Genomic DNA, 16,080 nt, shown 5'->3' with positions numbered 1-16,080 from the left:
AAATTAAATGCATCCTTGCTGAATAAAACCTGTAGCTGATTATGAGTCAGCAGAAGTCCAGTTTGAATTATTCCGGCACCGTTTTTTGTGGGAAAATGATCTCTTCGGATCTGTGAGTTTTGGCTGTTACGTTTTGTCTTGAACTATTCAGGTGTGACTTTGAAGCTCAGTCGAGCGATGGACTGACTAGTTAAGCTCTCCCACTGCTTCCCAAGTGTTTCCCGATGCTTCCCGCTCTCTCATATCATGCCTTTAGTGTTCTGCTGTGTCGTTGTGTGGATGAGAACAGACCCTGATGCTGAGATCACGTCGAGCCGTGTGTCTGGGTAGGGTTGGGAATCGAGAAGCCGTTCTGTTCCGCAAAAAAAGCTTTATTTTCATGACTTTATAATAATTGGTTCTTGATCTCATAAGCAATGGAATTGATTTAGTCTAAGGAATTGCTCACTTTACTGTTTAGTCATGTTGAACTCAAAATTCTAAACGTCATCATTAATGAACTCAAAATTCTAAACGTCATCATTAATGAACTCAAAATTCTAAACGTCATCATTAATGAACGGAACGGAACGGAACTAAAAATGGAATCAGAATTGTTACATTTCAAACGATTCCCACCTCTACACTTCAGTCCCTGAACTAAATCTGGTTGCATTGTCTCTAATTTGAAGCATTTGGATGCACATGTGCGTTTTTGAGATTAAACTGCCTAACTAATCTCCTTCACGTAGCAGTGATCTGATTATTTAGCTGGTTTTAGATGCTTTTTTTGCTGCCGTCTCAACAGTCATCCTGCAGTGGTGGTTTTCCAATGATGCTTTTCCCCTTCATTTTCTGTATTGAATCAGTAACTATGTGGAACCAGGGTCCTGCCTAGTACCAGCTCAGTTGTTGCATCACTAGTTGAAGGTTGTCTGCTGCTAACTAACCAGGGTTGTTTCTCGGTTGAACTCTGTGAAGTGATTTGAGTGGTAGAGTTCAGTGTGCTATACCTGTCTAACGTGGCTTCCTCTCTGCTCTCTAACGTGATTGTGATTTGCCCCTTTGCTGAGCTTCGCTGTGCCCCTCTTGCTGCACTTTGACCCTTTCCCTGTCACACACACACACATCTTGAACTCAAGTTCAAAGTCACATTTGAAATATCTTCTAGTTAGAAGAATCATTACTCGCCCTCATGTTGGTCTAAACCTGTATGGCTGTATTTCTTCAGTGAAACACTAAAGGAGACGTTTAGCAGAATGTTCATGTAATGACCACAGGCTGTCAAGCTCCAGAACAGATTAAAAAACAACATTGAAATTTCCATTAAAGTAGCTTCTTTTTTTACAGGTTTTTGTTGATTAGCATTGGTGGTTAGTAGAAGGCATTACCACACCGTAATGATAATGGGGCAAATGCATCTTTCTCCATTCACTGCCATTTAAACATGGTTGTGTATTCTGGGAAAATAACTTTTTGCAAGCAACATACAAATTTTTTTTGTTATATTATTGTAGATGTTTTACTTAAATATGTATTATTTTTTACATATTTATGTATATAATAAATGTAAGAATTGTCATAGATTCATTAGTATTCAGTGATTTATTTTTTATCATATTTTTAACGTTTTATTTCAATTTATTGAATATATACGGTACATTATTCATATATTATACATGATAAAACATGATAAACTTTTTAAAATAAAAATTATTAAAATAATGAAGTTTTATTCTAGTCAAACGTACATATTTTATATATATAATGTGAAAAAATCTAAATAAATAAATATATATATAAATCCAATTTATCCAATTTTTATAAAATGTATTTATATACTGTATATTTTAAATATTTTTTTAATAGAACTTAGAATGGACAAAAAATAATAAATAAAATGAATAAAAAATTATTAAAATAATGAATAGTTTTATATAAGTGAATTATGTAATTTTTTAATATATATATATCATACTGTTTAACATTTTATTAAATATATTTTTCTATAAGGATATAAAAAAATCCAAATAAATAGATATTATGAATATATATATGAAATTTATGTAGAAGTTTCACTAGTATCAAATATTTATATTTATATATGTATTATAAATTATATTATTATTTTTTGATAGAACTCTATTCTTCTCTGTCTGCTGTCTTTGACATTATAGCTCACGATAGTCAGCAGTGAAGGGTTTGAGACTGTCTTCTTTAAGTGCCGTTAGCCGTCCAATCAGTGATGTCCTTTTCCTAGAGCTGTAGAGTCATCCGTCACATGACGCTCACAGTTCAGGTTAAAAAGATGTCAGTGTCCTGTTCCCATGAGCAAAGATGCTGGTTGTGTATTCCCAGCAGACTGCCTTTGAGATGAATGCCATTGCAGACGGATAGTTGTCTTTATCCAGATATGTATTTGATATTCCAAGTTTTCCGCGTATATCATAAATCATCCAAGTTGGACTGCAGAGAGTTTGACTTAGTATACAAAATAGTATGGCTTCTGAATACTTGGATTGGGCATGTTTATTTATTCCAGTCCCTTTTTGGAGCTTGACAGCCAATGCTTTCATTATATGGAAAGAGCAGCTTGAGATTCTTCAAATGGAAGAAGAAACACAGGTTTCATGAGGGTGAGTAAATGATGACAGAAGATTCATGTTCAGGTGTTTAAAACGAATCAGGCAGTTTTAGACCATCTTCTTAATATATTCCAGGTTGAGGTTTCAGACAGCCGGCTGATGACCCCATAATGTCTTTAGTGTTAGACTTATCCGACAGGGAAAGATGAGGACAATTTAGATTTCAGAAGCATTAGGCTGAGAAAGCGAGATTTCTGGGTGGGTTTTTTGGGGAGGGCGGTTGTGGGAAAAGCCTAGGGCCAGGAAACGGGAAGTACTGAATTGTCTTTCTTGCAGGGATGTCAGCAGTCAGGAGTGGGAGGAAGGGGAGGAGTTTGAGTGTTACCCTCCTGGGATGAAGGTGCAGGTGAGGTATGGGCGAGGCCGAAATCTGAAGACGTACGAAGCCACTGTCAAAGAGTCAGACCTGGAGGGGGGAGAGGTGCTCTACCTGGTGCACTACTGTGGCTGGAACGTCAGGTAAGGCAGGACCCTGGGAACTCATGCCTCATTTGTTTGCATTTGCCAAAAAATTGGAGTTAGAAATCCTGGAGTTAGAGAGGCTGGTGCATGTGGAGTTTTTGTAGGCCAAAACCTGGAAACGAGCATTTTAGCGCTTGCGGTTCCATCGTCCTGAAGTCAGTCGATGGGCTTTTGAGTGGGTTAAATGCCTGAAACGAGGTCTGTGGTGAACACAAGCTCTAGGTGTTTTCATGTTTTATTCTACATCCGTGTCCGTGTGGGACGACAGATGTCATCAGGGACATTAAACGACATTAAAAGGCTGCATTACTCATGCTTTTTAAACTCAAACTTCCAGGGAAAATGTTTTTTTTAAGGAGAGACTGAAGGAGTTGGCGAAGCTTAATGGTGGTGAGGTTGAAGTCGTGCGACTGTGGTGTAGTTCGTTTATTTTTGCAGATTGTATTTAGACTTCATTTGTGAAGATTATCATGATGAACAAAATGTGTAACTGTTGTCGGTCACAGTGCTTATAATCCAAAACCCAGTGAGAAAATCTGTTGTGTTTTTGTCGAGGGAACCAGGGTGAGGCGAACGTACGGGTTGGCCTACAAAAATACATTATCACGGCAACGCTCTATTGCAGTTTGATGGACACGTCAAGTGACCAGCTTTTTTTGGGTTTTTTTTTTTTTTTACATGTGGAAATTTGTTTAAATCACAATGCAGTGGATGCAAATTAGTAGGAAATGTGTGATCCAAAGGTGCTAAATCCAGATTATTTCACTGGTGTAATTGATGCAGTTCTATTTTACTAATTAGTGCCTCAAAACTTGGAAAGATTTGATGCACTAATCTGGGAAACTTTGGTAGTTTTAGCAATTAGTGCTTGTAATGTGAAGCTTGTACTTTGTGAACACCGTGCCTTTTAGTTTTGTGTGCAACATGCATCAGTTGGACTGTGTGCAATCTGGTGTGTGCGTGTGCGTGTGCGTGTGTGTGTGTGTGTGTGTGTGTGTGTGTGTGTGTGTGTGTGTGTGTGTGTGTGTGTGTGTGTGTGTGTGTGTGTGTGTGTGTGTGTGTGTGTCTGAGGCCCTGTTTACTCCTGGTATTAAGATGCGCTTTGGTCGATCGGATCACAAGTGGACGACGCTATACACAGGTGTAAACGGGGTCTAAAATGTTTTGAGCTTGTCCACTTTCAAACACTTCCAGAGGTAGTTGGAAACGCATTCGACCGGATTGCTTTCGTCATATAAACGCTCATGTGATCGAATGTGTTCGGACAGACACAACAGACGCTTGCTCTCTGACTACTGACCTAAAGCATAAACATTATGAAGTTGGGTTTGAAGATGAACTAACACACACACACACTCAGTGTTCGGCTGGTCTTGTGGCTGTCCGAGCAGAAACCAAAGCTGATGTTCTCCGTATGTTTTCCTGTTTTCTCCGGTTGGGTTCATGTGTAAATAGATCTGAAGAAACCCATACATTTAGACTCTCCCCTGGAAGAAGTCAGGACAGAAGTGTTTGAAAGTGGAGAAAAGAGGCGGATTAAAACACCAGGTGTAAACGGGAATGAGTCTCCCTCGTCTACTTGTGATTCGATCGACCAAAACGCATCTTAACACCAGCTGTACACAAGAGCTGAGACTTGTCGTTCTGTGGAAATGGTTACAGAAACAGCCCCTTGCTATCGTCTGTGAGGCAGAGGAAGAACGTTGGTTGATTTTAATATTTGGCTTGTTTCTTTTTGGCTTCTTTTCTGTGCCTGAGAGGTCGATCAGAGACTAATGGAGTGTGAAAGTACGCTGTCATTTACTGGACTGCAGTGACCCGTATCAGGAGGTGGATCTCGTGAGCGACCCGTTAGCGTTCCCATTCATCTCAATGGCAGTTCTTCAGCCGCCATATGAAACCGAACTACGCAATCTGCATGTTGCCATCTTTGCTCAGTTCTGGAGGTTTTTCCTTCGGGCTCTCATTGAAAGTGAATGATTTCTGGGTGTTTCGCCTTTGCACATTGTTGTCGGTATGAATAACCCTCCTTGAGACTAGGACAGAGATCAGTCATCAAGTTCTACTTCTCAGATTTGTGTCCGGTTTATTTGTGTTGTGTGGATATTTCTGATTTGTACAAGCATTGAGACTTGAAGCTGATTTCTTGCTGCTGACAAAAATAGAGCAGGACCTTCTGAACATCATGCCCATTTACATGGACACTTTCTGTTTCCATGTCCTCTCCATCGGATTAGAAACGGTTTAAACCACCACTTACAATCCGAATGAAATTTCAATTCATTCTGTTTGACATGGCTACAAGTCCGATCACAAACGTATTATTGGGGTCCATGTAAATGCAGCTAATGTTTTATGTACACAGTGTGCTTATTCTCTTAATAGTGACTTTATATCTTGGAATTGTGTGACTTGTTCGATGTAATTTCTCATTATTTGGACATTGCATTTCATTATTGCAACAAGACGCAGAGTTTTATCAGTTTTGGAGATGTATTAATTAGTAAATGTTGACCAACTGTTTCTCTTAACAGGTATGATGAGTGGATCAAAGCCGATAAGATTGTCAGACCAGCCAATAAGAACGTTCCCAAAATAAAGCACCGCAAAAAAATAAAGGTACAGTCTGATTTTTTTTTTTTTTTTTTTTAAAGATGTTTTTGATCTTATGAAATTATTTTTTATGTTGTTTAAAGATGTCTCTTCTGTTCACCAAAGCTGCATTTATTTTATTAAAAATACAGTAATATTGTAAAATAGTATTACAATTCAAAACAACTGTTTTATATTGTAATTAGGGCTGTCAAATGATTAATCGCGATTTAATCGCATCCAAAATAAAAGTTTGTTTTTACATAATATATGTGTGTGTACGGTGTATAATTATTTTCTATATATAAATACACACATATGCATGTATATATTTAAGAAATATTTGCATGTATATACTGTGTATATATATTTATATTATATATAATTTATATTATATATAAATATTTCATATATAAATAACACATTTTTCTTAAATATATATATGCATGTGTGTGTATTTATATATAGAAAATAATTATACTCCATACACACACATATATATTTATACATGCACAAACTTTTATTTTGGATGCGATTAATCGTTTGACAGCCCTAATTGTAATATATAGTAAAACGTAATTTATTCCTGTGATAAAAGCTGAATTTTCAGCATCATTACTTTAGTCTTCAGTGTCACATGATCCTTCTAATATGTTGAATGAGAAATCATTCTAATATGATGATTTGCTGCTCAAGAAACATTTATGATTATTATCAATGTTGAAAACCGTTTACTGTGATTATTTTTGCATTATTTTTCAGGATTCTTTGATGAATAGAAAGTTCAAAAGAACAGTTTTTATTTGAAATAGAATCTTTTGTAACATTATCTTTACACATTGTCTTTACTGTCACTTTTGATCAATTTAATGCACCATTGCTGAATAAAAGTATGAATTTCTTTCAACAAAAAAACAAATCGTACTGACCTCAGACTTTTGAACGGCAGTGTGTTCTTCATGTATGTTCATATTTATAGGGGCTACACTCTTAATTTGCTCTCTTTGTTTAATGACAGAATAAAGCGGAGCGAGAAAGAGACCGAATAGAGAGACTGACGGACGGAGAGGATCTTCCTTCACCCAGAAATCGCATCAATCGGTTGTCCAAACCGAACTCTGGCAGTGATGTCTTCTCGAAGATGGAGTGTGGTGATGAACTAAACCAGCAGACGCCAGTAAAGCCCATCGAGATCACATCTATTCTCAACGGCCTCCCAGGTACCGTTATATTCACAGTGCTAAATTATGAATCTTATAATGTGTCATGTTTTTTTAAGGTAAAGTGTGCAATTTGTCAATACTAAAAAACTCACTGTAAGTAAACCATTGGTCCTGACAGGTGACACTGTGATTTTGTGAGACTTTAAAAACATTGATCTGTTTGTTTTAGCAACCGTCTGTGTGTACAGACCATAGACTATTAAAAAAAATATGGATGTAGTGTGCGTGGCGTCACCCCTAGGTTTCTGAAGAGCATTTTTGAAGCTCAAAGTGGGCGGAGCCGTCCGTCGCCATTTTGGCAGCGCGTCAATCCCGGATAAACGAAAATGTGCAGCGAGGCGGATTATCTGAGGGGACGTGACGCTGACAGACAGCAGACAAACGGCTAGTAGTGACATCAGTGGCAATCCACCTGTCAAGTGGCCACGCCCTTAATTATGCAGAACTTTAAGGCTTAATATAATTTAAACCGATGAGTTATAAAAAAATTCACCCCCCTCACAGTTTACATGAAGGGCAAAATTAGCTATATAGACCAAAAAACACTTTTTGTACCAGGCTGTAAACATGTTTTTTTCTGCTGTAAAGTTTTAACATGGGGGTTTATGGGATTGACTCTATTTTGGAGCCGGTCTCTAGTGGCCAGTCGATGAACTGCAGTTTAAGTCACTTCCGTGTCGGATTCACGAGAGAGATCGGAAGGTTGCCACTTGTAGTAGTGTGGAGTGTCTGGGAAACATCTTTGGAAAAAGTGATTGTTTTTGCAATTCCATTTTGTGCCACTAGTGTCTGAGTAATTGCATACTTCACCTTTAAGCTTACTGGAGTTCCCACGGAGATGGACAACTCTGCATGAAAATTCATTGATCAAAAGCTGTGGGAACCCTGTTATGGTCTCATTTAGCAGTTAATGTTTGATATCCATTCCTATGTATCCCATAGTCTCAGAAAGCTCCACAGATGACAGTGAACGAGAAGATGATGATGACGCTGATCATGACGAAGAGGATCATCCAGGAGGACGAGCGAGTCTTCGGAAAGGAGGTCCTCCAGAGCGCTCGCTCACACCACAGCACTGGGAAACCGGAAGCCCGTCTGAAGGCTTCAAAGCTCCCACAGTTGTCGACGAGGATCCCACCGTCCAGGAAAGCCCAGAGTCGGGCAAGAGGAAGAGCCAGTTTGAGGTGGACGTGGAAGGATCCGGCGGCAGAAGAAAAAAAGCAGAAGCTCTAGGCGAACGCAGCTTGAAAAGCCCAGCGAAAGGCAAAACTAGAAGCAGTAGAGGCAGCGATTGGCTACCAAGTAGTTCGCCAAAAAAGTTGGAAGAACGAGGTCCGGTGGAGGATCGAGGCGAAAGCAGTTCTGAAGACGAAGCAACTGAACTTCAACCCAAGGAAATACCAAAAGGGCATCCGAAAACCAAGAGCTCGCCTTCGAAGAAATACAACGGCGTCAAGGAGAAGAATAAAAGCGGGTGTTCAGGATTCTGGGAAATCCCAGAGAAAAGAGCCAAAATATCCACAGGGATCGATGACAGGTCGCCCAGCTCTCGTTCCAAAGGCCAGAAGGACGTTTGGTCCAGCATTCAAGTTCAATGGCCCAAGAAGATTTTAAAAGAGCTGTTTTCGGACTCGGACACGGAGGCGGCGAACTCTCCTCCTCCTCCTGCAGGAACCGTTCCAGACGAGCCGAGCACCGAACCGGCCCGGGACAACGACGAAGAAGAGATCGCAGAGGAGAAGCTGCAGGAGAATCCCAGCAGTGGCACCAACTCGGTCCTCAACACGCCTCCGACGACTCCGGAGTCTCCCGCCGTAGCCGAAGGTCCCGCTGAGGTTCTGCCCGAGATCCGCGCGCCTTCGCTGCCCGCCAGTCCTCAACACGCCTCGTTACCCGAAGGACCCCTGATGGAGGAGCGGGCCGGGGGACGCAGCGAGTCCGACAGCAGCACGGTGGAGGTGGAGAGCTTAGGTGGAGAGATCCCGGAGATCCATCGGGAAGAGGAGGCGGGATCCCCTTCCAAGGCCTTTGATGGAAACCTGTCCTGCAACAGTAACAGCAACTGCAGTCTGACGCTCAGCAACAGCAGCCAGCAGGAGAGCGAGCAGAAAGCCAAAGGTACGTGGAGAAACTGCACACGGGATCGATAGAAGTTAATGCGTTTATTCAGCAAGAATGCATTCAATTCAGATCCTCTCTGTCCGTCTGTCTCTCTATTCAGTCTCTTTCTCACTCCGCTTTATTCTGTCATTAAGGTGAGACACGGCAGGCAAAAACAATTTCTTTTTTTTTTCACTGGTCAATTTTGAGATTTTGGACTATTTGTCTTCAATAACATGTCTTCTTTCAGACTTGTGGTGAAAAAAAGTTTTCAAAAAAGTTACATTTTGATGTGTTTTAGGTGGTTTGTATTGTTGATTTCTAATGATTTGATAAGATATTTTGTCTGTAAATAGTTGTTTCCACTAAAAAAGTATGAATTTTTACAATACAGTATCTTTAAAGGCCGTTTTCTCAAAATGTTTTTTTTCTCATACTCTGAGCCAGCAATCTCCACTTCTGCAGCACTTACATACACCAGACTTTCCAGTTGTGTTCCTATCTTTATTCTTAAGGTTTTTACTGAGGGGTTTGTTCATATATCGTTCAGATTCTGATTTATACAACATTTTATACCTAAAAATGGAGCGAAACTGGATGTTTTTGGCTGTTTACAGTCTTTTCTGATTAATGGAGTGATAAAAAGAGATATCCCAAATCCCCTCTGTAAAAACCTTTATTTTTTTTAGATTTAATGAGATTTTAATTTTTAATGAGATAATACCTAATTTGCATATTTAAACATAAATATTCTAAAAACTTGTCATACAAAAGATATTTGTCTTAATGTCAGTAATCAACTGGGGAAGTTTCATGCTGATATCTATTAGTTTTTTTTGTTGTTGTTTCCCTATTCACCTGGGGTGTCTCCCCTTAAACAAAGAGAGCAAATTAAGAGTGTAGCCCCTATAAATATGAATATACATGAAGAATAAACACACTGCCGTTCAAAAGTCTGAGGTCAGTACGATTGTTTTTAAAAAGAAATTCATACTTTTATTAAGCGAGGATGCATTAAATTGATCAAAAGTGACATTTATAATGTTACTAAAGATTTATATTTCAAATAAAAGCTGTTCTTTTGAACTTTTCATCAAAGAATCCTGAAATGAAACGGTTTTCAACATTGATTATAATCATAAATGTTTCTTGATCATCAAATCATCATATTAGAGTGATTTCTGAAGGATCATGTGACACTGAAGACTGGAGTAATGATGCTGAAAATTCAGCTTTGATCTCAGGAATAAATTACACTTTACTAGATATTCACATAGAAACCAGTTATTTTAAATTGTAAAAATATTTCATAATTTCTGTATAATGTAATAATATTAATATATCAGATAAATGCAGCCTTGTTGAACATAAGAGACTTAACAAAATCTTACTGACCGCAAACTTTTGAACAGTAGTGTCTATAAACAGATTTCAATTATTTTTTAATTTTATTTTACATTATAAAACCTGAGCTAACATGAACTAACAATGAACTGTTGTTTTGTTTCTTAATTAATCTTAACAGATCAATAAATACTGTAGCAAATATATTGCTTATTGTTAGATAATGTTAGTTAATGCTTTGACTAATGGGAGCTTATTGAAAAGTGTTACCAATACTTCAATATGATTTAAAAATATATTTCTAAAATGTGATTAATTCGTCAAACCCCTGCATTAATGCTTTGCGACAAACTGGTTAGACAGTGAGGAAGATCACTAAGTTTTGGAGCGAAGAAAATATGTTTTATATTTTAATTTTTATATATAGTTTTTTTTTTTTATTCCACTGCCCTGCGTCTCGTGTTTTTAAACGCGAACCCTGTCCTGTGTTAATATAATGTGAATATTATTTAAATCTTGACTAGTTGTTAGTGCACATTAAAAAATAAGTACAAAATCATTCCAAGAAATGCATTTATAAATGTTTCTCTCCCATCTCTCAGCCTCATCCAGTCAGAAGCGGCACAAAGAGTCTCAAGGCGGCGGAGCGGCAAAGAAACACAAGCGGAGTCATAAGAACCTGAGCTTACATCCCAAGAAGAACCGCAAACCAGGTGAGAGAAACCTTGGAGAGGTTTTAGAGAGGTGCGCGGAGCCATGCTAAGCTCATCCGAGAGCTCTAGCTTTAGCTTTCCTGTGTAACTCCGTCTTTGTCGAGTCCTTTATTCCTGCAGGGATGTGAACGTGCTCGAGTGTCTCTGCTTCTCGAGTGTTTCGAGTGTGTTTGTCATTGAGACACTGTGGCATCGTCTGGTAATGAAAAGCTCATGGAGTTCGGTGACTTCAGTAACTCACTTTAAGAAGATGACTTTGTCTCCAAATTAAGTTATGGTTTGCTAACACTATTCTGCCAATAAAAACAGATGCTGCTCAAGTTTTTTACACACAAGCCAAACTCAAACACTTATTTTCAGTAGTGCACTTTAGACATTCTGCTGACTGTGAGTGACTTTGCAACTACATGTTAACTAACTCTTATTAGAGCATTAGTAGACTGGTTAGGGTTCGGGTTAGTGGAATAAGTTGACATGTAGTTGCAAAGTTACTGTAGATCAGTATCCGTAGATATCAGTAGAATATCTGTTGGGGAACATCACAATAAAGAGTTAGCAGATATTAAAGGTCCCATATTGTACAGCTTTCTGAATTTTTTTTTTAGGTTTTGATGTCCCTAAGAATATAAATTTGCGGTATAAGTACCAAAAAACATCTCAATATATATTTGACAGCTCCTTTCTCAGGAGCTCTGCCAAGGACAGGTCGATTTAGGCCTGTCTGCTTAATATTCATGAGCCTCTCTTCTGATTGGCCTGTTGTTTTCTGAGTGACCCTTCATTGGTGGGGGTGGAGACTGAAGGCGGTGACTGAGTAGTTCTGACATCACATTTATACAGCTTGTGAAAAGGCACAGCTACTTCATGCAGGCTGTGCGCGTGTGTCTGTGGATCGACTGTTGTGAAACTTATATGGTAGTTTCATCGCCCCTAGACCTCTGCTATCATGGAAAAAGCCAGGAAATTTCAGTTTTGACAAAATGGGACCTTTACGCAGTCAGTCTACATATGAAGAGTTTGGTTCCAAAACGCGATAAACGCCATTTTTTTTAAAAATTGAGTTCCCGCAAAAATCTGTATTGTATAGGGTCGGTATTGAAAAGTCCATTTTAAATTTTACGTAAAATGCGATATCCGCCATGTTATGGTGTCACGTTTTCTCCCTTTCTTTCCAAACCGCGACAAACGCCAGTCTCCTTTCTCTGCAGAATGCGATAGATCCGCTCTCAACCAATCACAGCGCACCATTCCACGCATTGTAAACAGTAACGGCGGCGCTTTGAATACACCCGGCATCCTAGTTTTTCCTATCTACTTTGTACTTTTTGATCAACAAACAAACAAAAAAATTAATAATTTTGACGGCATTGATGAACCTGTGGTGGTTTCTGCGGTAGGGAAGAAACGTAAGCCATCGAAATCTAATCATTTACGTGAGGAGATTAAGAAGATGTGGCATGCGGGAGGAAAAATGCCGGCTGTTGCTTGTTCTCACACGACAGCATCAAACTTCAGTCACGCTGACACATTGACCCCAGGGGATCTTTTAAAAAACTTTCAATTGTTTTACTCAAAGTCAACGAAATCAGAGCAGGACATTTTACAGCTGATCGCCGTCAAAAAAGTTCGGGAGGTATTTCCTAGCGATGGCTGATTGAATGTATTTTTAGTCCAGTGCCTGTATTATAAGATATTGACCGAGTTCAGAGGCTGTCATATGTGGATCAACTTACTTTGTTGTGTATTTTCAACAGTTTCAATATGAAAATAACTTTCATATTGATTCAATGGATTAATTGCATTTTGGAAAAAAAGTGTCATGAATTTATTGCATTTTGGGGGAAAGATTACCCGTTTTTATAATAAATCTTTGAAAATCAAAATCTGGATTTGAATTTTTAATGTTATTATAACCTACAGATGCTATGTGAAAGTTTGAAACAGAAAATAGTGGTTTTCATCTTGCCACTTTCTTGGTAAAGAAAACACATTTTTACTCAAATTAATCCAAATGGATTTATCGCGTTTTGGAACCAAACTCTTCATATACTCTAATAAGAGTTGGATGAAAAGTTACTTATAGTTAGAGGAATGTCTGAATGAACCATCGAAATAAAGTGATAGATGTATTCACACTGAACCTGAAATGAATTCTAAACACATTTTTCTTGGTTAGATTATTGTAATATATAATGTTAAATTTATTATTATTGTTATTTTGAAGATTTTTATACAATAGTAATATATTTCTGCAGTTTTTTTTTTGTTTTTTTTTACTTTCACTGCATTGATTAGAAAGTCTGGTTGACTGAAAACTGAAGACTTTTGAGATTGACCTACATTTACTATTGACTTGAAGTACCACCTTGACGTTAATATTTCTATAATTTAACAACAAATAAAATATTTTTTTTTTAAATTAGATGTTTTATATATATATTTTTATTATTATTATTATTTTTTATAAAAGGTCTGGTTGGGTGTAAACTGAAAGACCTTTCAGTTTGACCTAAATATTTACACATTGAAATTAATATTCCAATAATTTTACTACTGTTTTTAGTTTAGTTTAAATTGTCTTTTTATTTAATAAATATTTATTTGAATGAAATCATTAAATGTATTTATTTGCACTGGTAGAAGTTCCAGTTAAGGTTTTAACTTCGTATTTCAATAATTTAACAATAGAATATTATTATTTTTTAAAGTTTTGTTTAATTTTTACTTGTTTTTATTTTAAAATGATAAACTTTTATTTAAAACATAAAAATGTAAAAAAAAAAATTTTTTTATTATTATTCATTTTAATTGCTAAATTATTAGCACAAATCTTAGTTTGGGAAATTCGCTTGAGTGCTCTGCTTTCACACAGACTTGATTATTGATTATTTAAATCAAATTCAAGCATACATTTTTTTTTTTAAATTGAATGTCATTATAAATGCAAGTATAAACCGATGAATGCATGCGAGGCCAGTCCAGTAACGCTGTGTGTGTGTGTGTGTGTGTGTGCAGCTCACAGCAGTGACAGCGAGGACCAGTGCATCAGCGAGAGCAAGAGCTCGAGCCGGACCCCCCCCTCAGGCCACCGGTACCAGAAACACGGAGAGCCGGATCACTCCCACTCCCGGGAACATCACGCCAGGACCAGGTGGACCTTCCAGATGTGTAAGTGCCAGGATTCCTGATAGTCTTAACCCGTTTGATGAGAATGGAATGTCTGACATCGGTTCCCTCTCGCTCCTGTCGATCCAGCGGACCTGGAGAAGATGAGCAGTCTCGAGCGGATCGCCTTCCTTCAGGAAAAACTGCAGGACATCAGGAATCACTACCTCTCGCTCAAATCTGAGGTGGCCTCCATCGACAGGAGACGCAAGCGCATGAAGAAGAAGGAGAGAGAGAGTAAGTGCTCCACTTATTCTAGTATTATTTATACACTTTTATGGTATTTATTCATATTTACTTAGCTGTTTATTTTATATCATAATTAATTTATAAATATTTTTAGTCATTTTGTTATGTTTTTTTTTTTTTTTTGGTTTTAAGTTGTTTTTATTTCAGTGTTAGTTTTAGTCATTTCAGATCATGAACTTAAAATGATTTTTAGTTAGTTGCCAAGGCAACTTTTTTATATTATATATGTAATATACAATAAAATAATATGAAACAAGTTTTTCATATAATATTTTTATAAATATTATTATAAATTATTTTATTTCATCTTTAATTCAACAGCTGAAAATATTTTAAATAGTTTTAGGTTTTAGTAATGTTGCTTTGAGCTTTTGTTTTTCTTTTTTTTCTTTGCTTTTTTTTTCTTTTAAAAAAGGGTTCCCACGGGTCCTTGAAATGCTTGAAAGTTTGTGAATTTTGTGTAAGAAGTTTAATGGGAAAAAATTCCATATTATTCCCTCCGCTCCGCTAATGTGTTTCGCCAACACTTCGTGGCCTATGCGCACTAGCTTGCTACATTTACGCGTTTATTAGTCTTTTATGTATTTATCTATTTACCTTTTTTAGAATTTAAAAGACAATAAAGAAAGATATTCTTTGATAAAATGAGATCTCTGAACTAAACTAAAAAGCAGTGCTTGAAAAGTCCTGGAATTTCATTTAGCAGGATCTGTACGAACCCTGTTTCTTGGAATCACCCTTTTTCGCCAGTCCAAAGTTAGCAGTTTTGAGGCTAGTTTGCTAGTTTAAAAAGTCACCTGATTCCCTCATGTGTCATGAACTAACCCATGAGCTCTTGCGTCCCAGCAGGCGCAGCGGTGGCCTCTTCATCCTCGTCCTCATCCTCACCGTCCTCCAGCTCTCTGACGGCAGCTGTCATGCTAACGCTAGCCGAGCCGACGGTCTCCGGCACTTCTCAAACCTCTGGGGTGTCTGTGGAGTGCAGGTGACAGGAATGAGACGGTGTCGAGCAGCACAGAGCACTTAACCAGCACCCGGCTCGACCTCTGACCCCTGCACTAGTGGACGGACACACACTGACAAACGGGGAACAAGTATGACGAAACAATAGCCACCAGATACAGCAACAAGCACTATTTTATATCGACAACTGTTTCCTTGGCAAGCTAATTGCACTCAAGTGCACTTTTTCCTGAAAGTTGGGTCGAGTTTGACGATAAGACTATTTCTGTTTGTTTGTTTTACAAACCATCGCCACAATGTCCATGAATATTTGATCCTGAATATGAATTCCAACAGGTTCAGTTTCACCCGTAGTAGATCATCGGAGGCGTTTGAGGCGGAGACGAGGAGAGTCACTGACGGCCGTTACGCCGGTGGCGCTCAGTGCCTTACAGCTCGAGGCACGCGTGAGGAATGCTGGGAAACGGTCAGCGCTGGGTCGATGTGTGTTTCATGACGCCTCCAGAAGAGTTCGCTCACTCACAGGAAAGAGAATGTCTCGTTTATTTTTAATCACAACATGGCAAGAGCGTCAAATCAGTCCAGGTCATATTTCACCCTAAAATCAAAAGGTGGGAAAGTGTGTGTGTGCGCGCGTGTGTGTGT

The 16,080-nt window shown here is 38.2% G+C and overlaps 1 protein-coding gene across 3 annotated transcripts in view; it reads left to right on the top strand.

Moving 5' to 3' along the window:
• arid4b (AT-rich interaction domain 4B) overlaps positions 1-16,080 on the top strand; it is a 92,608-nt gene extending 76,528 nt beyond the window's left edge. Inside the window, exons 17-24 of one of the 3 annotated variants that reach the window (XM_079855664.1) lie at positions 2,901-3,083; positions 5,621-5,705; positions 6,697-6,898; positions 7,844-9,019; positions 10,948-11,058; positions 14,074-14,226; positions 14,314-14,460; positions 15,322-16,080. In XM_079855664.1, the coding sequence (XP_079711790.1) occupies positions 2,901-3,083; positions 5,621-5,705; positions 6,697-6,898; positions 7,844-9,019; positions 10,948-11,058; positions 14,074-14,226; positions 14,314-14,460; positions 15,322-15,461 (2,197 nt within the window). In that variant the 3' untranslated portion in view covers positions 15,462-16,080. Of the gene's footprint in view, positions 1-2,900; positions 3,084-5,620; positions 5,706-6,696; positions 6,899-7,843; positions 9,020-10,947; positions 11,059-14,073; positions 14,227-14,313; positions 14,461-15,318 lie in introns of all 3 variants that reach the window. The other 2 variants (XM_079855663.1, XM_079855665.1) reach the window with 2 other exon arrangements.

The sequence above is a fragment of the Squalius cephalus genome, assembly GCF_949319135.1.
Source record: "Squalius cephalus genome assembly, chromosome: 21".
Lineage (NCBI taxonomy): Eukaryota > Metazoa > Chordata > Actinopteri > Cypriniformes > Leuciscidae > Squalius > Squalius cephalus.
This window is presented reverse-complemented; position numbering and strand designations above follow the sequence as displayed.